Genomic DNA, 26540 nt, shown 5'->3' on the forward strand with positions numbered 1-26540 from the left:
CTTCTCAATTATCAATCAAAAGAATAAAACATCACATCAATTTCGTTTGGGGTAATGAAAAATATCGTCATATTGTTGATTTTCAGTGAGATTTTCAACGCTTCGCCTACAAGAGTAGTTGAGCTAATATTCATATAAACCTGAGATTGCCTCATAATCATAACTATGATAGTTGAATACTGGTTTTGAAGTGAAACTTTTTCACGCGCGCTTGTTGAAGATGGTGGATGCGTGACTAGAGCATTACAAAAAGTGTGATCAGGCGAGACAAACAGAAGTTGAAAGGGAGGTATACGTTAGGGAAGATGGAAGGAGAGTGTTGTGTTCCGTATGACTGTAGGGGCAAGAGAAAGAGGGGGGCGAGCACACATTTGCGGTTGAGTAGGCTCTGAAGAATAAAAAAAAAAGTATCATACGTTGCCACTGATTCTAGCACGAGGTTTCGAAATTTGGTGAATTTTCTACAAGATAAACTGGAACTACAAATGAATAATAACCGGAATGATCCTACCACATATCATGGAACAACAATCTATGCAGTTTTCTCTAGATATGTTTCTAATTTTCATTCGAAAAAATATGTAATCTCATTTGTCACACCACCACACCATTTCAAGTCTAATGCATCGGACATCGTACTTACAATGTTGTGGAATTGGCCGCGGTGGTAGTGCGTCCGACTCACGATCAAAAGATCGTGGTTTCGATTCCCGCCTCGACCAGATATTTTTCTCGAGGGAATTTATCTGGTTGAAGCTGGAATGATTCGGCAACCGTGTTAGAAATTACACGTTAAAAGGTAAGACCTCGTTAGTCCTCAGCTCGCACAAGTTGTCAACTTTTGAGAGTTGTCGTTCGTATGGGGGCGACAGCTGATTAACGGAAAAACACATTATAAACAGATTATAAACAATCAACCACAGTAAATCGATAATGGAAATAATGAATAAAAATGAAAAATGTATCCAAGAATGTCAATTTATCAATGAAAACCCAAAATGAATTCAAAAATCTGTAGAAAATTAATATATATATATATATATATATATATATATATATATATATATATATATATATATATATATATATTATGTATACTTGGAGCATAGATGGAGCTGAAGAAGTTCTACTTCAATCACATCTGCTTCTTTCTTCAACAAATCCTTCGGAGAATTTCTCTATGGCCTTCTAATGATCCAATTTCACTTTCGATCAGAAACAAAGTTTTGTTGAACTTTCATCATTTGTATTTGGTTCACTCCATTCAACTTCTCGATAGTTAAGAGCAGATTGTAAAAATAGTTTGATCTTTGATGTTTTATATTTCCTTTGCTCTACTGATTTCTATTTTGTCAAAATAAATATATTTTTCTTCTGATTTTTCATTTTTCCATATAATAAATGATTTGCTGGGATAAATTTGATTTTTACACTTTTTTGAACAGTTTTTGAATGAAAATAGACATGTGATTTTTCTCAATTATATATGGTTATTTTCATTCAATTCAAAAAGTGGAGGTTTTTCATAAGTGGTTGATCCACCTTCTTCTTTTTCAGTGCGGTCAGTGGACTCAGGTCATTTTTGCCCCCCAAATATGAGTTGCAGTCCTCGTAGAACTGGTTCCCTTTCAATGGAAGAGCTTCATGAAGCAAGAGCCGAATCGGTCCCTCTACGAAACCGTTCTTCACTTGGAAGTATCAATCGCAGCTCGAGGAATGGTTCTTATGGAGATTCTGTGAAACATGTTCTTCCTTACGAATCAGTAGATAGTTGTCCTGAAAATCTAGAGGAGAAAATTGGATTGGATGATTTAGGAAACACTTGCTACATGAATAGCATTTCACAAGTGTTGTTCATGACGAAGAATTTCAAGAACGTAGTTTTGATGATGAACGAGAACGGGAATGTTTCCTACTTATTCATCAAACTCAGTTTCGTAAGAAGGTATCATTTTTCCCTCTAACCGATTTCCTGGAGTCTTTGAAGTCCACTAGATACTCGTTAAGACAACAAGAGGATTGTTCAGAATTCTTGGGGTTCTTGTTGAATACTCTTCGTGAGCAAAATAATAACAAAATCAATACTCCTGACCGCTCTGGACTGAATGATTCCGTACAGCCCATCTCGTCTTGTGTTTGTGAATCCTTTGCTGAAAAAATCCTCACTTGTTAACTGTGTGGTAAATATTCAGAAAGTACCGAAAACCGAATTTCTGGAACTTCATCTAGCTTTTCCTAATATGACTAATAACCAGTCCGTGCAAAGTTTATTGTTAAATCATCTGAAAATGGAATTTTTAACATGTGATGATCGACTGTATTGTCGAACATGTCCAAAAGTAACTGACTGTTATAAGGAAACAAGTATAGCTGAGGCACTAGTCAATCTAATAATAACACTGATGATTTTCAAAAAAGAATCAACCTCTAACGGAAGCAAGAAACTCTTCGGAAGGTTCGAAATAGATGAACATTTGAACCTAGCAGACCACTATTATAATATTCATGCAGTCATTGTTCACTGTGGTTCTGGCGTTGAATTTGGTCATTATTACGCCTTGGTCAAAGACAAAACGGACTGGTTTAAGTTTGACGATAGTCGTGTCTCGAAGTGTTCTGGCGATGCATTGAATTCATTGGAGCCTCTGGAGACACCCTACATTTTGTTTTATAAGAGAGAGGACATTGTTAGATCAAGATCTTCAGATGATGTGATACTGCAGGTTTTTCCAGGTTTTCCTGCAGCTGAAAAAGCAAATGCGCCACTGGAATCAATGAAGTTGCCCCGGAGCGCCAATTAATTTTTATAGTTGTTTTTATTTTATTTTTATCGTTGTTTTAACAGAAACTAAATGAACTATAATTTGATTGATATAGATAAATCTTATTGGGTCCTTCCTTCTGAATTATTGAATAATAAATTTTTTCTTATTGAAAATTGAAAATTGAAAACAAGGAAATTCGATTATATTGGTTCAACTCGATGAAGATAGTGACAGCGATTGGGATTGTGATGAAGAGTCATAACTATGATTAAAGAATATTGACAATTAACTACTGATAATTATCTGGAACGTTCTTCGTATATAATAGATTAGTTTTGATAATAAATTCACAGCCTTTAGCCATTTACCTGTAATCAAGAATTGCCCATTAGTTTCCATCGTAACGTTACATCAGTGTCTAATATTCACTGGAGAAAATGTATACGCTATAAATCTAATATTCACTGAAAAAACCTAAAAGGTATAGATCTGGAAACGGAGGTGTCAATCTGGAAAATGAAGTGATAAGAGAATGTTTGATCCTAACAGATATTATAAATGATGTTTGCATAAATACTTTTTTCATAATTCAAATGTGGTCCTGAAATCGAAGCTCTCATGCATAAAATATTCTGCCACTCGAAAGAATTTTGTTTCATAACAATAGGAACAATTATTATCAAGTATGGAATTTTGGCACGTGTTATCGAAGAGGGGCATAAAAATCAGTTATAGGATTCTCCATTCTTTCCATTTGAAGTTATTTAGCTAACATTTGTTATCATCATATGAACTATTCCACAATAAATTTGCATTACCAATATGTTCTCAAAGATATAAAATAAACAGTAGACAAAATTGAAATATTCCAATCTTAGAAGAAAGTTTATTTTTGAGATCAAGTTCTTCACCGAATATGTTAGGATGGTATTTATAATGAGCCGAAAATAAATAAATAGACACTGGGTCCTTATTTACATGCCAAACAGAGAAATGCCCGTGCTCACTTTCGACGGTGGAAGGAAGAGACAACAGAGGATTAAACGGTGTCTCACGAACTTCATGTAACTTTGTACAATCTTCTGGAAGTTAATACAGTCTCGAGTGATGTAACTTTCCTTATCTTGGCTTTCGCATTTCCAAGTACTGGGGTCAAACAAACGAATAACAAATTCTTGAACAACATAAGTAATGAAACTTCATTTGAAACATTTCAACCATTGAATATATTACTCAAAGAATTCACAGATGTTTCTGAGGAATTTGTGAATATGTCTCAACTCGGTCATTATCAAATTTTCATTTAATTTCAGTGTATCATCAGATTTAATTCATTCAAACTTGAATTATTTTGTGTCATTTCTTTCGTTTGAGTGTAAAAACATTCTAGAATTATACAGAGAGTTAAGCCGGTTACTGCAAATTCAAATATTGAATTCGACAACGAGTCACTTATTTCAATTTACGAAACTTTCAAAAAACTCGTTGATAACTTCCTATAGCGCTTTAGGGATACCGCAGGATATAAAAGATATACAGATTCAAGGTACGATCATATGCTCAGAATATCCAAAGATGTCTATTTTGTGGCTTTGGATTTCTTCCAACTCAGGAGCTCTCGAAATTAAATTAGTTTTTCAATGAGTAATCCTATAAATTGATTGGATTATTGAGGTTTTTGAATACCAAAAAATATCCACAAACCCAACAGGTAACTCTTCGATCCATGATTTTCATCTCCCTTCTAAATACTCAATAGGGGTCTTTCAGCAGGGACTTCCGAACTTTGACAATTGATAACGGCCATTTTGTTCAAGCTACATTCGTCAAACTAGTTGCCATTTATTCAGTCTGTTTTGCCAAATCACCTTGGACTGATATAGCCTCCAACAACACGTACAAAAGATAAAACTATTTTATAAAAACGGATGTTCCGTTTGAGCAACGTACCGCGCGCTTCGCCCATTTTCTGGTCGCCATAATCGTCCTACCAAGAGGACCATTCGCAATGTGATAGATAAATTCGAATTTATTGGTTCAGCAAAGGATCGACCAACACTAGTATGTCGATGAAACGCAAGATCTGCCGAAAACACCACCGCTGTCTCTGAGAGTGTGTGGGAGAATCCAAAGCAGCTGATTTTGCGTCGGTCACAAGAACTTGGCGAATTTTGCGTCGTGACTTGGGCCTGCACCCGTACAAAATTCAACTGACCCAGGAACTGGAGGTGAACGACCGTAGACAACGACGTGTGTTCGCTGAAGGGGATCTGAAATAGTTGGCAACTGACTCCAATTTCCATAGAAAAATTATCTTCAGTGAACAAACAAAATTGTTGAATTTGCGATAATACCAATCCACATGTGACCTAAGAGCGTTCTGGTTTATGTGGAATAATTGGTTTTAAGACCAAGCATAATCTATTCATTCACCTCGTTACCTTCGATAATTATTGATGATTATGAAATGCTACATAACAATATTAATAATAATGATAATAATAATAATCAGATGCCTTGCGGTACCCGACAAAATAGTGAGAGGCATTGAACAACTGATACTACTTTGGCGAACTCGCTTCACCATTACATCCGGTCAAGCCAGATTCCAAACAGGGTGGGTCACTTTCAGAAGGGGTGTATTTCAGGGCAATTTCCCCAGTCCCCTTCTTTTCTGGATTTAACTATTGCCATTATCCGTTGCGTTCAGAAATAGTCGAGGGTATAACTGTGGCACCCCGGAAGTCGTAGACACAAAGTCACCCATTTATTTTATATGGATGATCTTGAATTTCATGCCTCTGGAGAGAAGGATTTCCATCAGTCCTTGAGGGTGCTGGAAGAGTACACGCATGCTATCGGTATGAAATTCGGGATAGACAAATGTGCAATGGTCCATCTCAAAAGAGGGCGATGCGGAGACTACGGAGAGGATGTGCAGCCCGCAGATGGAAGCATACTACAATATCTGGATGCCGGAGAGACGTATAGGTACTTACCACGGGGTGGAACAACGCCACTCACAAGAGGTAACAGCAGTGAAAAACTCTCTCCGCGGCAAGTAACATCACAAACTTCAACAGATCTGGTCATCGGAACTATCGGGAAAGCACAAAGTTGCTGCAACAAATATGCTTGCTGTTCCAATCTTACTCTTCTCATTTGGAGTAGTGAAGTGGACTCGGAAGGAGCTGTATCAACTCGACGTAAAGACCCGAAAAATGATGCATCTTTATAGGAGTTTGCATCCCAAATCGTCCGTTCCACGGTTGTACTTCCTCCGACAACAGGGAGGCCCTGTACTTTTGAGTTTGGAGTGTATACATGACAGAATGGTACTGGATACAGCCTGTAAAGTCGTCAGGAGTTCATATCCCCTTCTCTGCATGGTTCATGACCATAAGAGAGCAGGAATTGAAGCATTCCTCCTTAGGGTAGCTGCCCGAGCAGCTGATGAACTCGGTATAGTTTTCGACACTGAACGAGGTGACCACAACTCTGTCACCGAGTTGGAACCCGTTCAGAAAAAACCCAAATGAAACCCGCAGAGATCACTTTACTTCTGCGGAAACAAAAGGATAAGCCAATGCATGGGGTCTTCTTCAATAACATTAGAGGCCTGCTTGGCTTATCAAAGCGCCTGACGATCGCTTTTCTCAGATCCCGTGGGCTAAAGTCGGAAACTGAGGTGTTCATCATAGCTTATCGTCAGAAAAAATCAAGAAAAACGAATAAACAGATCACTCTGCCGAAATGGTTGTTCTGATTATTGGAGTCCGTGGTGGAATGATGTCTTCTCTACTCTCGAATCTTAAAATCATACTGGCTTGACGCACTTAGACAGAAATCTTAGCCGCACAGATGCAGAAGACTGTCGTTCTTGGCTCACTGCACTTGCTCAGGGCACATGATTCTCGGACCCAATGATCACTTACCCCACGTTGTGGGGAGTGGTCATTGGTTGATAATGCTGGCGCGCCCTCCCGAATGTATCGGGGCTTCGATGGATAGGGCCTGACCAGCGTACACTAGAGTGAAAAAATAAATTATTAAATAAATAATAATAATAAGGTTTATTCACAGTCAACAATATATCAATACATAAAGAAGTTCTTTTGAAAATACAGTATCACATTAAATTAGGATAAGTGGTGAATAACCATGGTAAAACCACAGAAGTAGCTACAAAAGCTACTTGTATATGTGTATATGAAGGCAGTAACAAAATAAGTTTAATATAAGAGTACAAGTATTCAATATAGAGTCGAAATTATAATTATGGTGAAATCTGGAGTTTGACATAATTGAAAAAAATGTAATATCTATCACCTAAGTATCTTTGTATCAAAACAACTACCATACTATGAAGCACATTCTAATTCTAAGGTTTTTTCTCAGATCGGTTATTTTAAGTCATAATGCGGTTAATTTCACATTTTCAGGGAAACGTCGTTTAATACTGGATAACACGACATATAGACACAGATACTTGTAATCAGTTGTAATAGGTGTAATTAAGTTTTTTTTTCTCTCAATTAGTTTTTGCTTAAAAATTGTATCGATTATTGGTCTATTACTGACAATCCACGTTTTCATTTTTTTTTTATCAACTGATATATTCTTTAGCTCATTTGGTAACTAACTATATATTCTGGGAGCAAGGTAATTTGCACTCCGTTGACCTATACATTTTTCACTCCTGGGAAAGAAAATTGCATCAGCTCTTTTGGTATAGTATAAGAATGTTCATGAGGAGAGAGTTGAATTTTATTAGCTTTGACATAAAGTAAAATTTTATCAACAAATATTTGTCTCACATCTCTACATTGAGATTCATTATAGAGTGGAGACTTTAGTTGAAGTAGCACACGTATGAATGTTCATTTCAAATTTTGAATAATAATTTTGCAGTGAGAATTCACGTAATGCTCAACTTTTGTTTAAAATTTAATGGTTTTTTCTATCAACTCTGTAATTCTTATAGACATCAAGGATATTGTTCTATTCAACATATATTGAATACAGCTATTGTATAGCAAAACATGTGTCGCGGTTTTTGTAAAACCTTTTTTTAGTGAAAATCATACAATGAACTATATTAATTAGTTTTTTAATAATAATTATATCTCAAACTCTTATACATCCATTTCACTATCGTTGATTCCATGAGTTTACTTCATAGCTGTATATTATATCTTGGTTTTACTGAATTGTTGAAATTGTGTTGTTCCTATTATGTGAAGCAATTACTTTCGCTCTTATCGCCATTTTTCTTCATTCACTTGTTATTTTCATGTTGTCTGAAAAATTTCGAATGAATGAAGTTATTATTATCATTATTAATGACAGACAAATCTGCTTTTGGCCACCACATAAAATTTAACAATCACAACTTTAGTCCCAATAGAAATTCCAAAATATTACATAAAATAGATAATAAAAATTTCCTTAGACTTGACTTCTTTGAAGAGTTGGAGATTTCTGAAGAACTTTCCAATAATGATCATTGTTTGAATACTCAAGTAAACTCAAACAGAGATTTCCTTTCCCTCCATGAAAGGATTATGAATTATTAATTATTGCAAATACATTTTATTCAATATTGACTTTTATTATTTTAAATCCATAATGGATCACTTCTCAAGTTGGTACCATTATTTCAACATGACACTTGACACATCCTGTCTCAAGTTGTCCTCCTTCATATAATACTTTGACTGAACCACATGGCCTCAATCCAAAAATGTATTTTCTTGGCTATGAGCCTATTTTGTTTTATATAAGTCAAATATTACAAATGTGCCATGTACTTATTTTGATACTTCCTGCTGCCTGACAAGTAAGTAATCTTAAACAATTTTCCAAATTTCTTAACCTTAAAGATTAAAAACTTTTTGCAACTTCAAATTTCACAAAATTTCCTTTTCAATTAGATAACTCACTTTCAGGTGAGTACTGATGATGACGAAAGTCGAAAGCGCTTTGCAAGAATTCAAAAAATTATACACTTCAATACAAAAAACCTCTTCCATTTCATTAATTCATTTGAGTGTATTCAGCTTTTCTGAATCTATTCATTATCATTATTATTATATCTGATGTTGCTCCAGCCAGACACACCCTTTCTCTGCATTGAGTATTCGCAGGAAAGAGAAAGCAACCAATTTTCCTCTGAACTGAGAATATTTGTCCGTGTTATCCTAAATTAACCGGCTGCCTGAGACTGAAGTAACAACTTTCTTGAATGTATAAGTAATTTATGAACTGACAAACCTCCACTGCAAATTCCAGAACTTCAAAATATCTTTCTAGTCTGAATAGAATTCTGTTTATGTTGCTCATAGTTGTAACCTCAAGATGTCAATTTATTCCTTTATAAAATGTTGAGGAGAAGGTCAATGAGAATATATTGCCTCATTAGTTGGCATTCAGAGGAAATTGCTCGGATATTCATTCTACTTTGCTGAGTTCTGCTCATAAACAAAATATATTGCCTCTTGGATAATTCAATTATGTCTATTATAAAGTCGCTCATGCAGTTAAGAATTCTAAATTGGAATTTGTGCATCGCTCAATTAATTCATTCTAGCTTTTTTTATCATCACATTATTGTCAAGGAAAATAATTAACGAAACGTATGAGCAAGTAATTGGCCATTTCATTTCGATTTATGAAATGAAAATATTTGGAAATGGACAAAGACAAGAGACTAATTTGACAGTTCCAAATATTTTCCGCAGAAGAGTTACTTGTTTTCGAAAAATTCTTGTTGGAATGCCAAGAAGATTTTCATACAAATTGAGAGAATCAATCATTGACAAAATTTCAACGAAACGTAGAAATAATAAAAAAGTTTTTCGAAAGTTTTGTTGAAATTCTCAAATAAAAAAGTGAACAATTCAATATTAGTACATTTCACCTTCATTTCAGTGTCTCTTTTGAAAATTCATTTTCCATGTTAGGAATCACACGGTAAAAGGTAGAACCTCGTTGATTCTTAGCTCGCACAAGTTTCTCAACTTCTGAGAGTTGTCGTTCGTATATGGGCGACAGCTGATTACCGGAAAAACAGATTTTGAAGAGAAACAGATTATTCGAACTACATCATCACGTGTCAGCAGTCCACTGATAGTCATGGTTGAAGAAGATCGTGCTTTTTTCCTCGCAAGGACATCTGATAATCAAATTATCTAAAAGAACAACTCGTTTAGGACAGTCTCAAGTCACTTATAATTTAGGTTATTGGAATGACACCTATCAGAAAACGACTACTACTCTGGCTGATACCCCTTGGTTTCTTTTTCCCGCAAAGACATCAGTTAATCGAATTATCTGAAAGAACAACTCATTCTGGCTAGTCTCAACTCACCTACAGCGTAGGTTATTGGACTGACTCCTATTAGAAAACGAGAACTTCTCTGGCTAATACCCCGAACGGGCACACTTGCAGACCGGTTTCGGGCCATTTGGCTTCTCGTCAGTGCAAGGTAGTATCCATCATCAACATGAAGTCGATGATTTGCCATAATTAAAAATCGAATTACTTTCGGAGTATCATTTCTCGAACAAGGCTGAAGCGAACGACAAGCAACATAATTGTCATCGCCCCATCTGCCCGTTAACCTGCACTGTAAATTAATAGACTGACACCTATCAGAAAACAACTATTTCTCTAGCTGATACCACAAAAGGCGTTTAACAATATCTTTTAGATTTTGGTTCACAGCCCGCCCGTCTTCAAGTATGCCCTCTTAATATTTATGAAATTTTTTCCTCATTCGAGGGATTGGGCGTTTCCGATATGCGATTGTTAGTACCTCGTTTACGGGCAGATGGGGCGATGACAAATATGTTGACAAACATTTCGATATTAATATGTTTGTTTTCAGGAAATTATCAACAGTTCCGCCATTTTGTAATAGTTGAAGATATTGACATTATATTCTAGAGTTGTGATGCATTTGTCAGGAGCTTCAAAACGATGTATCACAAGACTCCCCATTCCATGGCGCCCTGAAGCCATCTTGAAAGTTCCATCTGTCAATTTCACTTCAAAATAAAGTATTCATGCTTTAATTTCGTTATCTCAAATTTCAATTTTTTGAGGGGGGGGGACATTGAAGAAATGCACTGTATATTGAATTGGAATGACTATTTCATAATTCACTGCATGTTATTCACTACGAAAAAGCTATTGCTCAGTGAAAATCTACTGAGCAGAAGAATGTAATCGATTTTCGTTGCATGTATTCCCAACTTCATCAAATAGCAAATTGCATCCACACGGCTCAAACTCAACGCATGGAGACACCTTCGAAGTATAGTTCAGCTCATCGTTTTGTATATAAATTTATTAGCAGCGAACTAGTTAGACAACATGTTCACAAAACGAAAATCAGGAACGTCAAAGGAAGTGTGTCTAAGGTTTCTCATGATGCATATGAATGAAATAATTAACGTATCTCGGTTGCATACTTGATGCTATTACAAGTGAATTGATTACATATACTCGTATTTCTGAACACATGCTCCTGATATTGAGGTGAATGTTATAAGTTCGTTTCACATAATCTGAGACTCATATTCATTTCAAACATGATGCTGTGGTTGTATCTTCGATAGAAAAACCACTCACGATTTTCAGGATGACAGGAGTGAGAAATATTTTCAAAGAGAGACGTTCTTGTATATCGAATTGAATTTCATTATGCTTTCATGTGTATTTTGAAGAAATTTCTTTCAATCGGTTTCAAATCTGGAATATTTTTGAATGAGTATTGCAAGTGACAAGTGAAAAAGTGAAATAATTCTTATTCTGAACTCAAAGGTGATGGAACCTTTCACTCAATAGTTCAACTTGGAAGTTGAACTTTAGATAAAATCAAAATGCCCTCAAGTTAGTTATCACTGACAACTTATTCATAAATGCAGGAAATATCGGAATCTGATTGAAAACGACATCAATCACATCTGTATGTGAAGCAGTTGGCATTAACAGAAAAAATCTATGATGAACGTATTTGATAGAAATCACGGAGGATTATAATACAAGAGTTATGAAATATACATGTGTTTCATTATACACTACCTTTTTCGAATGTATATGATTTTTTTAAAGACGAAACACAAACACTACAGAAAAATCCTCAAGAGCTGTGCTTCTGCGGAGGTAGCTCTTCACCTTGGAATTGAATCGTTGGAGATTAAATTCCTTCGGAAAAACTTCCTCAGGCAGTTCACTCCACATAAATGCAGTTTTTCAAATGAAAGAGTTCTTGAACAGTGGCGTACTGAATTGAAACTCAAACCGATGAGCAGCTCCAGTTAATGGCGTATTTTTGATATCTACCGCTCTTGGTGGAATCAAATGTGCCAAGTCACTTGACCACTTCTTCGATGTTCCAGACTATCAAGGTTGCAAGTGATAGCTTGTTTTCAATTAGGCGAATGGCTCTTTTCGGGATGGGATCCAGCAGCTTCAGAGTATGTTTGGTGGCGGAACTACATGGATGAGAACAATACTCCAAAGAAGGTCTAATCTGAGCTTTATAAAGCATCAAAATTTGCTGAAGTTTGTACAGTTTTTGGTTCAGAACAATATTTCAACCATTTGAGGAGCAGTATTTGCAATTCCCGCGACATGATTGTGCCAACACATATTGGTGTCCATTTTAACTCCCAACGAACTCATCGAAGCAGAAAGCGAAATTGTCTGACCTGACACTATTATATCCAGCTCTAAAATATTAATCTTCTTGGAGAAAACCGATGCCTGGGTTTTTGTGGCATTGAATTGAACCTGGTTACTTTTACCCCAATTCGAAATTACTTATAGATCCTCATTAAGATATTCAACCTCCTGTTGCTGTTGGAGATGTGTTTCCGCAACCTATATCCTGGGATACCAATGTAATGAAGAGATATGTGTGTTGTTGTCAGCTGAGCAATATATTGGATTCTTGGTTTTTTCCAATAACTCGTTGATATACAAAAATGAAATAATGATAAAAAACTTTAGAAACAAGCTTTCATTTAAGTACCCTGAAAAGATCAAAATAAAATTTTAAATCACATTAACCACATTCATTTATGACTTTACAGAATTGAAATTTTGATAAAAGCTAGTCGCGATGCCTAGAAGAAATCTCTAGGTACATATGTATAGCACATTTTCAATTTCCCTCTAAAAATGACCGAATAAATAAAAATTTATCAGAAAAGTTCAACTCCATGATGAGTTTGTTATGTATACATGAATTGATGACAATTAACCGAACTTGTTTTTTAAACGCCTTTTTCTTAGAATGTTTGAAATTGATTAGTCTTATGTTTATATGAATAAGAAAACTGACATTGATAATCTCAGCAGGACATATAGTAACTTACTGGAACTACATCAAAAATATGATAATAATGACAATTGTATCTATCAATAACTCTTTCTTTAAATCAAAGGTTATGAAATCATCATATCCATTGAAAAATGACATTTATGTGAAGGTATGACATTTGTCAAATCCAAAACAATCTTATACATGTTTAACCTTCTTCGTCAGTTTATATGTTCAATTTATTGTTTTTAACTCATTTTTACTGTAGGTAAGTATGATTTGTAATGTTTTTCAAGAGCGAAAAAACTAACAACTCAATAAATTATAGGCCCTGAAGAAGCTTCCCAGTAGAAGCGATATATATATATATATATATATATATATATATATATATATATATATATATATATATATATATATATATATATATATATATATATATATATATATATATATATATATATATATATATATATTATTATCAATTGAAGAGTGTAGTTTATTTGTTTCATAGTAACACCAAACACCAGAAGTAGCGATTATTGTTATTATATTCATTTGAGTTGTCTCCGTAGAGTGAGGCTTCAGTTATAATCATAATATCGTAGCTTTTTATCGCTGTGAAACTCTTGGTTTGGGTTTTGTTTTCATCGATTTGAAAAAAATCTGAAATGAAAAAAGATTTACATTTAATGATCTACGTTTCAAATCATGGTTATTATTTCAATATAGTTGAAAGCGGATGAATTGTCAACCACATTTCCTTTTCTTGCCTCTCTAGATTCATTCGAGCGTATTTCAATTATCTCTCAGTTTATGCATATTAGTAAGTTTCCAAGTACAAAGCAAACGTAAACCAACACTTACCACTCCACTATTGAACTTTCTGACAACACATGGTAATGTGGCGGTACCTCCAATTTGTGCGACCACGACGGTGCAATTCTCGGTAGCAAATACGCCAGGTTTGCTCGTGTTTGAGGTGGCTTTGACGGCGCTATTTATGGCTGCATCTTTACTTTTGTGACGTTCATAGCTGCGTCTGTGTCTGAAGGTTATGTCTTTGCGGAATCGTTCTGGAACAAGCACATTTGTTGAATATAATGATACTGATATGTACCGGAACAGTAATGAACGAAAAATCAAACAAAATAATTGAGAATATAACAGTTGAGTTGAAATGCTTAAATAATTGATAGAATTTGACCTTATAATTCACCATAGTCGCCTTCAATGACAACCTAACGATTGAAACGATCATAGAGTTTTTCGATACAGTACGATTTATCTTCAGCCCCAAAATAGGTTCATATATTTTCAGTGGGCATACTTGAAGGCTGGTGATATACATCATAAGAAGGGGAAAACTGGGATAGATGCCCCATCGGGATAGATGCCTGATATCCTAAAAAGCTAACTTCCCAAACTCGCGACTTAGAAATTATTCTATGAGCAGGACCCGAAGTCACATCGTACCTCAGATACCCAACGACAGTTGTATGATTCAGAAGAGAATTTCTCGTGCGTTTCTCGACATTCAGAAACACGTCAAAGGTTAGTATTTTGCATTGTATAACTTTATAATTAGTAATAAATTTCATTATATTTTTTATTACGTCAATATACTGGTTCATTGAGTCTACATGTAAGTGCGAATAGATTCTTTTTTTTATAACTTATTAAAAGAAAATACTTGGGCATCTATTCCTACCAGAAAAGATAGTTGCCCTGATTTTTCGAGATATAGGTGCTCTTAGTTGCATATATCCCTTCATAAACTGTCACTTATGATTACAGCAGAACTATGCCACGAAATTATAAAAGAAATGAAGAAGGGCGAGCTCGAGTAGTATATATATATATATATATATATATATATATATATATATATATATATATATATATATATATATATATATATATATATTTATATATATTCAATTAGTATTATCGATTTTTTTCATTTTGTTCCTCATAAGTATTTCAAAATCTTCATTATGTTTCAGTTTGTTTACAAGTGTGAAATTTTTTTTAAAATATTTCAATAATTTATTCAAGTGCTCTCCAATATTTCATCAATATTTTATAAATTCACTATATATTTACAAACAATTAGTTACTTATTTCAAAATTCACCATACATATTATTATTAACTAAATTAACTAAAAGAATAATTTGTTCAAGAAAACAGCACTTGTATCGCCAACAGTAGTTGCAGAAAATACTTCTGTGAAGATTCCTGCATTGACACTTGTTGGATGAATTCCAACGTCCTTCGTGGTTTTAGCCAGGAAAACAGTTGTCAGACCATTAACCTACGGCGTAAGTGAGTTAAAACTGTCCTGAATGGATTGTTCTTTCAGTTAATTTGATTTACAGCCAGTCTTCAAGAATGCTCACTGAAACTATGCGGAGGTTTCTTTTTTTATAGGAGGAATTGGGCGAATTTTGGATATGCGGTAGGTTAGTACTTCGTTAACTAGCCGGAGTGATGACAAATTTGTTGTTTGTCGTTCGCTTCAGTTCAGTTAGAGGAATGATACTCTGAAAGAAATTCGATTTCCCATTATGGAATATCAACAACTTAACGTTGCTGTTGGGCACCACCTTGCACTGACGAGCCCACATAGCAATAGATATGCCAGGTATATTTCATGAATATACATTTAAGGATATTGTATTATGCTATGAATATGCCATGGATATATATATATCTTCTGGAGAATATTCCCTGGAAGTGCTCCTGGCGAACCTTTGATATATTTTAGGAATATTCCTTGGGAATATTCTTGGAATATCTTATAATATTCTTAGAATATCTAAGGTATATTCTATTAAGAATATTCCAGGAATAGAACCCGAGGAATGTTCATAAAATATTCAGGATATTCTTAGTTTATTGTAGGAATATACAATAAGGAAACACCATAGAATATTCTTTAAATATATTTTATGAATATTCTAGGAATATTTGGAATATTCCAAGAATGTGACGAGTAAACGCTATTAGGCATGTATATATTGCATTTTGATGCAAGATTCACACAAGTAATAAAACACATGATATTCATAAACAAATATATTTTAAAAACAATATACACTGAAATATTTGACGTTTCAACCAATATTAAAAATAAAAAATCTAATTCAAAATATTTATTCACTGAATACAATATTCCTGAATAATGTCATATTACAAATATTAGAAATGTATTCAAATTAGAATGTTCCTACTCTCAAACAAATATATACTAAAAAATATACTAAAATAACAACTCTGTGAATTCATCAGCACTAATAAAAAAATAATAAGTATATCATTTCATTAAAAAAGAAAAAATGTATTACATCAAGAAATAGGTTAGGTTAGGTTTCTCACTCAAAAAAATAAACACACAAATGAAGTATTTAAAATGAGTGGTATGATGGGTTCTTCAATGAATTTCACTTACTTAAAGTTATCCAAACTTTGCTCACCAGAATAGTTTTCCTTATATTTGTCCAACAATGCATCAGCCAGTGTTTCAATAGTAATACCTGGAAGAAAATGTACATTAACGTTCATTATCACTATTTGAAAGTGGCACAATAAAACTGGAATGAAAATCAAATAGATATTTTTCGCATAGGTTACTCATGAACATTTACAACATTTTATGACTTGGAGAGCAACTTGCATTGTCTTGTTGAAAAGTACTCATTACGTTTTCAGTTCCTTGGCGCACCTGCCTGTATTAGGTACCACTCTGTTTCCTTCTGGGCAAATTGATACTATCTTGAAAACGAGTGATAAAAATTATGAAAACAAATGATACAAAAGAATGTGTCATTCACTTACTTCTCTCTATTGAAGATACACAACTGAAATCACTCTAGCTCAAATATGTACTTAGTCAAACCAACAAATCTCACACACTAACTCTCCTCGAACCTAAAATGAGGTATAGTAGGTTAATCACCATGACTTTACTATCGATACTATTGCATTTTACTTACTTTTTTTAAAGACTGAATATATGCAACTCTCCTGTTTGAAGATCCAAAATCAAACTATTCGCTGTACTGCAAATTGGACAACCCCAAATTATAAATGGTTCACTGAACGTGACAGAATTATACTTTGATAATAACACCAACACACCATGCATTACACACGCGAACCTGCCACGTCAACCGCCATATTGAATCAAATGTCGAATTTAACGCAAAGGTCCCAAGCATTAAGGGACAGCCGCTTTCGCAGAGCTTATTCGACTGTCGCGCGCTACACTTCAATTGACCAATGAGAAACATTTACTCCAATTCTTCACTTCCTCATTTCTCTGTTTCCAGAATTTTTCGCTTTGTAATTGAATAATTTCAAATACAAAAAGACTAATAGGATGAGAATTAACCAATTTATTGATGCAATTGGTTCATTTATTGGCTCATTCAAATTTTTTTGTCGTTTCCAACAATTGCTGTTGGAGCAATTCATCCAGAATCTTCGCGTTGAGTTCAAAAACTGGTTAACACTATCAGGGTTATATACATTAGGTTATGCTTTCGATTAAGATCTTCAAATATTTTTGTTTTTAATAATATTGGATTATTTGAATACGTTATTATAAGATAATTCAAAATTCCATTGTATAGAATATTCCAAAATATACCGTGGGGATATATTCTAAGAATATACCATATGGTATATTCGATCGACAATATTCTTAGAATATTCAAGGGAGAATAATCCATTTATAGACATTCAGAGCACATTCTTTCGGAAATAATCCTGCCATATTCATTCAAGCATATTCTATGAATATTCTAAAGGCATGTATATATTCCAAGAATATTCTATGAATATTTGGAATATATACGTTCGTTTTATGATATACAGGGAATATTCTATGAATATCTGGTGCTGGGTGGGAGACGCCAAATAGCCCGAAACTGGTCAGCAAGTGTGCCTGTTTATATAATTGAAAATCGATTCCAGCAGCAGTAGTATCGCCAAGAGCATATGCAGGAAATACTTTTGTGAAGATTCTTGCACTGACACTTGTTGGATAGATTCCAACGCCCTTTGTGGTATCAGCCAGGGGAATGGTTGCTCTCTGATAGGTATCAGTCTATTGATCTACGGTGTAGGTAGGTCGAGACTGGCCTGAACAAATTGTTGTTTTAGTTACTTTGGCTCAAAATAGGTCTCGACAGGTTTCGACGATTACCTGTTCTTTGGCGCTAAATTCCTTTCTAGCGACCGTTTTCTCGAGGTCAAAGAAGAGAAAAAAGTAGCTGTGAGGCAGATCTGGAAAAAACTGTGGATGCGGAAGCAATTAGAAGCACAATTCAGGTGATACTGTCATCGTTTCAATTGATTTGTGCCACACATCATCACTTCATTTTTTTTAAACGGGGCCGTTTTCGTGAGTTGGTCCTTCAAATAACGTTATCTAATAGTCGCTGTGTATTGTTTCACCCTTTTCTAGATAGTCGATGAATGTTATACCATGCCCATCCCAAAATACTGACATCCTGACTTTGCCAGCCGATTGTTGCGTTTCTGTATGCTTTGGAGTCAGTTCACCACGTCCATTCCACTCAAATGCCTTTCGTTATGTTTCTGCATTTCATTAGTTCGAACTTTCCTTGTCTAATATTTTATGAATTGATTTGAAATCACCCGAAGACGATTGTGTATCCTAACAACCGAAACGTCGTGAAGTAACTTGGTTCGGAATATTTCAATTTTCAATTTTTATTTCTTGTTGATAATTTTTAATTTCCAACTCGTGTTGATAGTTCAATTTTTGATTGTTGCTTGTATTCTACTTCATTGTAGTCTCAGTTTTTTTGGTTGATATAATTGTTATTTTACAGCGAATATTTTTTTGTTTATATAGATTCTTTCAAGGATTTCAAATCAATTTATATCATAGTAGACAATGGAAATTCGAATTAATGAATTGCACCACGAAACATTGTCAACTATCTTCGAACAAACGTTATGTTTCTGATGTGAAATGATGGAGCCATGTTTCATCTATTGGCACATTTCGGCACAGATCGTTATTTTTAAGGTGAAAGAGCTCGAAACACTTCTCAGATTCATTAATTCGTTGTTGTTTCTGGTCGATTGTGAGCTCGCGTGGCACAAAGCGGAACAAAGCTTTCTTATACCCAAATATTCATGCACGATATGTCCAACACATTCTACTGATGTTTTGATAATCAAAAAATAACTTAATACTTGTTTCGAAGTGGAAAAACAAGATTGGAATATATACTATATAAAAAGCAATCTGACAAAAGTCTAAACAATTTCCAATTTAAAAAAATCCAGAATCTGTTCATGAAGTCAATCAGGATCTTGACAATCGTTCGTACATGTTAGCCGCCCACAAACTGAAACTGAACACGAATGAATCCCAACTTTTACTGATGGGTACGAAACGCAAAATGACTGGAATTAAAGTTCTGATCGATGTACGACTAGGTGATGATTCACTTTCGATAGTAAATGAAACCAAAAACCTTGGACTGTGGTTAGACTCCGACCTCGGATCCAGGAGCATGTCAGTGTGATTTTCCAGAACCCTCATAATATCTCACCGAAATGAAGACTTGATAAAATCCAGGCTCAAATTGAGGCTTTGCGGAGCACTGATATTATCCAGAATATTTTACTGTGATATCATCTATGGGTTTGCCATAATACAATCGATTATTAAACGTCTTCAGGAAATTGAGAACAACTGTATACGGTTCTCTTTTGGTGTAAGAGAGATCAAATTTCAGCTAAATTTGAGGAGTCTCGATTGCTCAAACTAATTGAAATTAAACAACTCCACTTTCTTGTTACAACTCACAAATTTATCTCTCAAAGAAAACTCCTAAACCATAAATCGTGGTATTATCCTCAAACACTCCACAGCTTGTTTCACTCGAAGTTTCATATATAATTCAGTTATCCTCTATAAAGCACTTTCCAGTGAGTTCAGACACTACACGTTATAGACAGACAGACAGACAGAATTCATTTAATCATGTTATGCATACAATAAATGCATTTATGACAGGTCAAAAAGAGTGCGATTGCACGCTGTACTGGGTACAAAATCAAAAGATAATATACAATCATTATTGATCATTTGAAATAAAACCTAACTGCTAGGTAGTATAAAATATTGGTGCTACAGAACATCACCTAGCAACATATATATAGAAAAGTAATATGAAGTGAGTTAATCTTTAACTGTAAGTACTATTCACATAATCCTGTGTTGAGTAAAAACAGTTTTTTAAAAGGAATGTTTTAACTCTCCTCTTGAATAATGGAGTACTGAGCTGAGTGAGGTCAACTGGTAAATGGTTGTACAACTTGAGGTCCAGTGAATTTCGTGTAGACATTTCTAGTTTATTCAGCGGTTGTCTCAGTTTATCTGCATTTCTAGTGGGATAATTATGATAGTCTGATTGGGTGGAGAATATACTTTTCTTTTTATGGATCTCTAACAAAGTGTTTAAAATGAATATACAAGGCAAAGGCAGAGTTTTGTAAAAGATGAAGATAGGTTGACATGGTTCGTTATTCTAAGTGCTTTTTTTGCAAACGAAAAACCTTTTGAGCATGAGAAGATTGTCCCCATAAGAGAGTTTCATACATCAAATGGGAGTGAAATAGTGAGTAATACGCAGTTAGTAATGTATTGGTACTTATGAATCTTTTCAGCTGGCGAAGAAGGTAGAGCTGAGTTGACAATTTTTCGCATAGAAACTCAATATGATTTTCCTATATAAGTGAGTCATCAATGATTATAACTAATAATTTTACGTGCTTCTGTGTGGTAACCCTATTATTTGAAGATATAACTGTTTGTTGAGTTTTTCCCCAATTTGATTTCAAATTATTGGAAGTAAACCAGTTCACAGCCTTTTCTTCAATTTCATTGGTCTTGTCGAGTAGTTTACTCATGTCGGAGTTAGAGTGAATCTTTGTTGTATCATCTGCAAAACAGACGACTGTGCTAGGTCTTTGAAAAATATCATTCACATATATTACAAAAAGTATAGGTCCAAGGATTGACCCCTGAGGTATGCCATGAGAAACTACTTCCTCTACAGATAATTCCCCGTTTGTGCAGACGGCTTGTTTCCTCCTGGTTAAGTATGAATTTAATAAGTTTAAGGCTGTACCTCTTATTCCAAAAATTTCAAGTTTACTGATAAGGATATTGTGATTGACACAGTCGAAGGCTTCACTCAAATCCCACAATGTTAGCGAGGTGAGTTCACCACTCTCCACATGTTCGATAACTTTTTGTATTACCTTTCCCACTGCGTCTATTGTAGATCTATTCTTGATGAACCCAAATTGATGGTCATGAAGAAGATTGTATTTGTTTAAATAATTGGAGAGATCTTCAATTACAATTTCTAGGATTTTTCCTAAAATGGGTATAATCGAGATAGGTCTATAGTTGTCTGGTATATTGGGATCACCTTTTTTAAAGATAGGCACTACTTCACTTATTTTAAAGACATCGGGAAAAAAAACTTCCGTGGAGGAGCGATTCATCAATTGTGTCAAAGGTTCAACAAGAAAGTCAATGGTTTCTTTGATGATTTGACTATTCAAATGTCAAAGCTAGAGGTGTTCTTGAGTTTTCGAATCGCAAGTGTCACTTCTTCATGATCAACTGGTAGTAGAAAAAATTAATTAACTGGTTTTGGGAGGCTAGAAATGTAATCGATAGCGGATATGTTGCAGGTAGGTAGAGATTCAATGATATTCTCGGCAATATTTGAGAAAAATATGTTAAATTCATTGGCACTGATGTTGTTGGGAATTGTTTTGTGCTCACTAGTAGAGTTTCTTTCGTAGTTCAATAAGTTCCAAGTATCTTTATGTTTGTTGGTTGAATTTTGTATGAATTTATCATACGATTCTTTTTTTGCCTTGTAAACTGCAATTTCATATTCATGTTTGAATTTTTTTAAATGTTCCGTATCGCTGGGATGTTTTGAAGAGGTACTTACAGTGCGCAGTGCTTGTAAAGTATCTCTCATTGAACGTAATTCATCATTAAAAAAATTTACAGGTCTCTTTCGCCGAATTTTGACTTTTGTTTTTTTCATTGGGAAATGTTTACGAATAAGGGAACTATATGTGCTGTTCAGGAATTCTGCTACTGAGTTTAACGAGGAATCATTATTGTGAAAAATTTGCCAATCAACATTCTCTAGGGACCGTTTCATAGCTTCCAATCCTTTGTGATTGATTTTTCTGTGCCATTTATACTCATCAGCTTCGGGAGTATATTTGTTGATAGAAATGAATTGTCCACCATGATCAGAAATGCCAAGATCTGATATTTCCGTAATACACTTACTATCGTTCAAGTTGGTAATAATATTATCTATACAGGTAGAGCTTTTGTACAATTGGATACCGTTAATGCTATCTTTTATGATATATTATTGTAGTTTATCTCTTGTGTTTCTGCCTCTTATTTTATTTTTCAGTCTTCAATTTTATGGATAACTTCCAAATATTCTGTTATAGGTTAACTATTTGTTTTTCTATGTTATCACTCTTGTCGATGAATAGAGTCGATTATCATTATTTACACTCACACACCTATATGTCCCATATTTCTAAGGCCTTTGACCGATGCTATGGCTTTTCAGATCATTTTTGTGTACTGCTCTCCAGCTTCCTGGAAGAACGTTCCCTGCAAGTGTCTGTGGATCAATATATCTTGAATACTTCACCAGCAGCAGGAGGTTGAATATCTTAATGAGGATTTAGAAGTAATTTTAAATTCGGGAGAAAGAAACCAGGTTTGATTCAATGCCACAGAAACCCAGGCCGCGGATATAATAATGTCATGTCAGGCAATTCCGCTTCCTGCTTCAATAAGTTTGTTGGGAGTTAAAATGGACACCAATATGTCTTGGCAAAGGGAAGTGCTGAGATTATTATGCAAACTCACTTCCCAGGTTCTGTCTTTCCTGGAACGACGAACTGGACGGATGTACCAACGACACCCTCACAATGCAACTGGCAATCTGCTAGTGCAATAAGTGACAAAATAAGATGGGCTATATCAAACTTTCCCCCCTTCAAGTCACGAGGACCTGACGATATAAGACCAGCCCTACTTCAGTGGGGACTGGACACTCTTATGCCGCACCTGGTTGGAATATTCAGAGCCTCTCTAGCTCTGAGGTATATTTCCAATAAGTGGAGAGAAGTGAGAGTAGTATTCATACCCAAACCAGGTAGGATGGACTACACCGTACCAAAAGCATTCTGACCAATAAGTCTCACATCGGTTTTCTTAAAAAACCATGGAGAGGCTATGTATAAGAGATGAAGTACTATTTCACTTTATCCAAATCAGCATGCATTTACTCCGGGAAGGTCTACTGATTCGGCCCTTCACCATGTGGTTAGCAGAATCGAGAGATCATTGGACAACAAAGAATTCCACCCTGGGTATATGCATAGATATCGAGAGAGCGTTTGATAAAACAACCTTTCCAAAAATCACCCAGCAACTACACTCCAGGAATGTACCTCTGGTAGTGGGAGAATAGATACTCAAGATGCTATCTGGTAGAGCAAAAAGTATAAATGTGAACACTTCACAGTGAAAGGACTGGTCATGAGAAGATGTCCACAGGGAGGTGTCTTATCACCCCTTCTCTGGTACATAGTTCAGATTCTACACAATTGCATACGCAGATGAAATAGTCATCTTGCAGACCGGCAAATTTGTAAACACACTGTGCGATAGAGCGCAGCATGGGCTCAAATTAATAGAAACATGGTGTAAGGAACACTCACTGTCGATCAAGCCCAAGAAGACTGAGATGGTTCTTTTCACCAGTAAAAGAAGTTAAACGGGCTTAAAACCTCCCGAAATCTTCAAAAGCAAACTAAACTTCTCTGAAGAGGTAAAATACCTTGGTACTATTTTTGACAGGAAGCTAACATGGAACTCTCATCTACAGTAGAGCAAAAAGAACGTACGTGGGTTATGAGCAATGCCGGAGGACGGTGGGACACGCATGTAGTTTTTCACCTCGTCTGGTCACCTGGATCCACAATGCAATAATAAGACCTATGTTAACGTATAGAGCCATTGCATGGGGACCGAAAGTTGTACAAGCAACGGCCATCCAAAAATCATATCAAATACAGCGACTGGCTTGTTTAAACATCACAGGAGCCATGAGAACAACATCAACGGCAGCAATGGAATTAATCCCGGGTCTGATCCTTCTGGATCTGTACGTTAAGGAGGTTGCGTGGTATGATTGTGCACGGCTGGTGTAAACTTTGAAGTAGGAATGAGTCAATTGTGGCTGGGCCTATGGCGGGAAGCGCTTACTGCGCAACCTATGCTGCAGGCAACAAGCGATGCAATTGAACACAGATTCGTGTTTATTGAACCCTACAAAATACAAATTAGGCAGAACATAGAGTCAGATGATATAAATGCAATACGGATTTATACAGACGGCTCAAAAACCAGAGAAGGCTAAGGGTGTGGAGTGTACTCCAGATCACTAAGCCTAAGAATTAAGTGGGAAATGTGAGGAAATACCAGCGTGGTCCAAACAGAACTGGGTGGTATCTCAATCACCACAAAAGAAATAACCAAGAAAGGAATTTCTGGCAAAAACATAACAATCTGCACTGACAGCAGACAAGCTCTATTAGCCTTGAACAGAAAACGTATAACCTCAGGTCTAGTAATAAAGTGTCACCAAAATTCAGCCAAAGCCTCGGTAGATAATAACATTATCCTGAGATGGATTGAAAGGCACGACAGGAGCGGCTGGACTAAGAATTTTAGGACCCAGTGGCACCTACAGCCTGATGACTTCGAGGATTGCGGAACTTGTCAAATGTTACACCCATGCTCAATCCTTAAAGAGATAGAATGGAATCAAAAAACGTAATCTTGTCGGGATCACCTTGGGCGACCCTGGGAAGCTGGCGCCGAAGAAATACCTGGCGATGACCAGGAAAAATCTACGCCTAATAGTAGGATTCCTGATTGGCCACTGTCAACTAAGAAAACACCTCCATAATATGGGGCTAGTGGTCACACCTCTATGCAGGATGTGTGAATAGGAAAATGAAACTGTCGGGCATGTCCTGTGTGAGTGCCCGGAGTTATCGTTAATAAGAGAGTGTGTGTTCGGCAAGTCTTGGCCTACACCTACCGATATAAAGGAGATGTCTCCCAGTGACCTGTCCACCTTTCTGGAAAAGACAGGATGGACGATGACCTAGGAGGACAACTCCTCGGGAGGATGTACAATGGGTCACATGTGGCCTAAGTGCTGTGGGCTTACACTCACCCTCCCTACTCTAAAGATACAGATAGATGTCTTGGCACAGTCAAATCGTGGGAATTGCGAAGAATGCTTTTCAATAGCTTGGGATATTGTTCTCAATCAGAAGACTGTACACAGTTCAGCAACTGTTGATGCTTTATAAAGCTCAGATCAGACCTTCTTGGGATTATTGTTTCCATGTATCGAGCTCCGCCCCCAAACATACTTTAAAGCTGCTGGCTTCCATCCTGAAAAGAGTCTTCTGCCTGATTGGAAATGAGAACATCACTTGCAACCTTGGTAGTCTGGAACATCGAAGAACGGTTGGAGATTTATCTGTCTTCTATAGATACTTTCACGGGAAGTGACTTGGCATATTTGGTGTCCCCAACAGCGGTACGTATCACAAATACGCGACGGACTGTGGCTGCTCATCGTTATGAGGTTCAACTCAGTACACCTCGAGTTTCATTGTTTACGAACTCTCTCTGTTGGAGAACGGCGTTTATGTGGAATAAACTAACTTTCTGAATGGATTCAATCTTCAGCGATTCAAATCCAATGTGATTCACTACTTTCGCACAGGCACCGCTTTGAGAGCTCCTTGAGGATTTCTGTGTGGTGCTTGTGTTTTTTCATTGAAAAAAAAATATTCAGACGCACAAATATAACACATAATAGGAAATAAGCATAGTACAATAACTTATATAAGTCAGATTAGATTTCAAAAAATTATTGTTCTTTTCTACCTTCGATAATACCACTAATTGAACTTTTTGGTGTTTTTCGAAAAAAATCTCATAGGGTTTTTTCGAATCAAAAATAACTGTTGATGATGGTTATATAGTTTTGGTGCAATATAAGAAAAAGATCTTTGACCGAAAAATTCTGATATGAAATGTACAATATATACATTTTTCGACTTGTATCATAACAATGAACTGACTTTTGTGCCTGATCTTTTGTTAAATAATATTTCATGTGACTTTAAGGTAATACAATTGTCTCAAGTCGAAAACATTGATTTCACTTGAGAATTTTTTCTGGATAACTTCCAACACAAAGTTTTCAATGTACAAGAAAATGAAAATGAATCAAAGTACTCAC

General features: G+C 35.5%; 1 protein-coding gene across 1 annotated transcript in view; it reads right to left on the bottom strand.

Annotated features, from left to right (window-relative positions):
* LOC141484654 (limbic system-associated membrane protein) overlaps positions 1–26540 on the bottom strand; it is a 100268-nt gene that overhangs the window by 44176 nt on the left and 29552 nt on the right. Inside the window, exon 3 of the mRNA XM_074179776.1 lies at positions 13964–14172. Within this exon, the coding sequence (XP_074035877.1) occupies positions 13964–14172 (209 nt within the window). The remainder of the gene's footprint in view (positions 1–13963; positions 14173–26540) is intronic.

This window comes from Leptinotarsa decemlineata, unplaced genomic scaffold (genome assembly GCF_025532065.1).
Source record: "Leptinotarsa decemlineata unplaced genomic scaffold, Ldec_3_MD MMD2_tig00026282_RagTag_RagTag, whole genome shotgun sequence".
Lineage (NCBI taxonomy): Eukaryota > Metazoa > Arthropoda > Insecta > Coleoptera > Chrysomelidae > Leptinotarsa > Leptinotarsa decemlineata.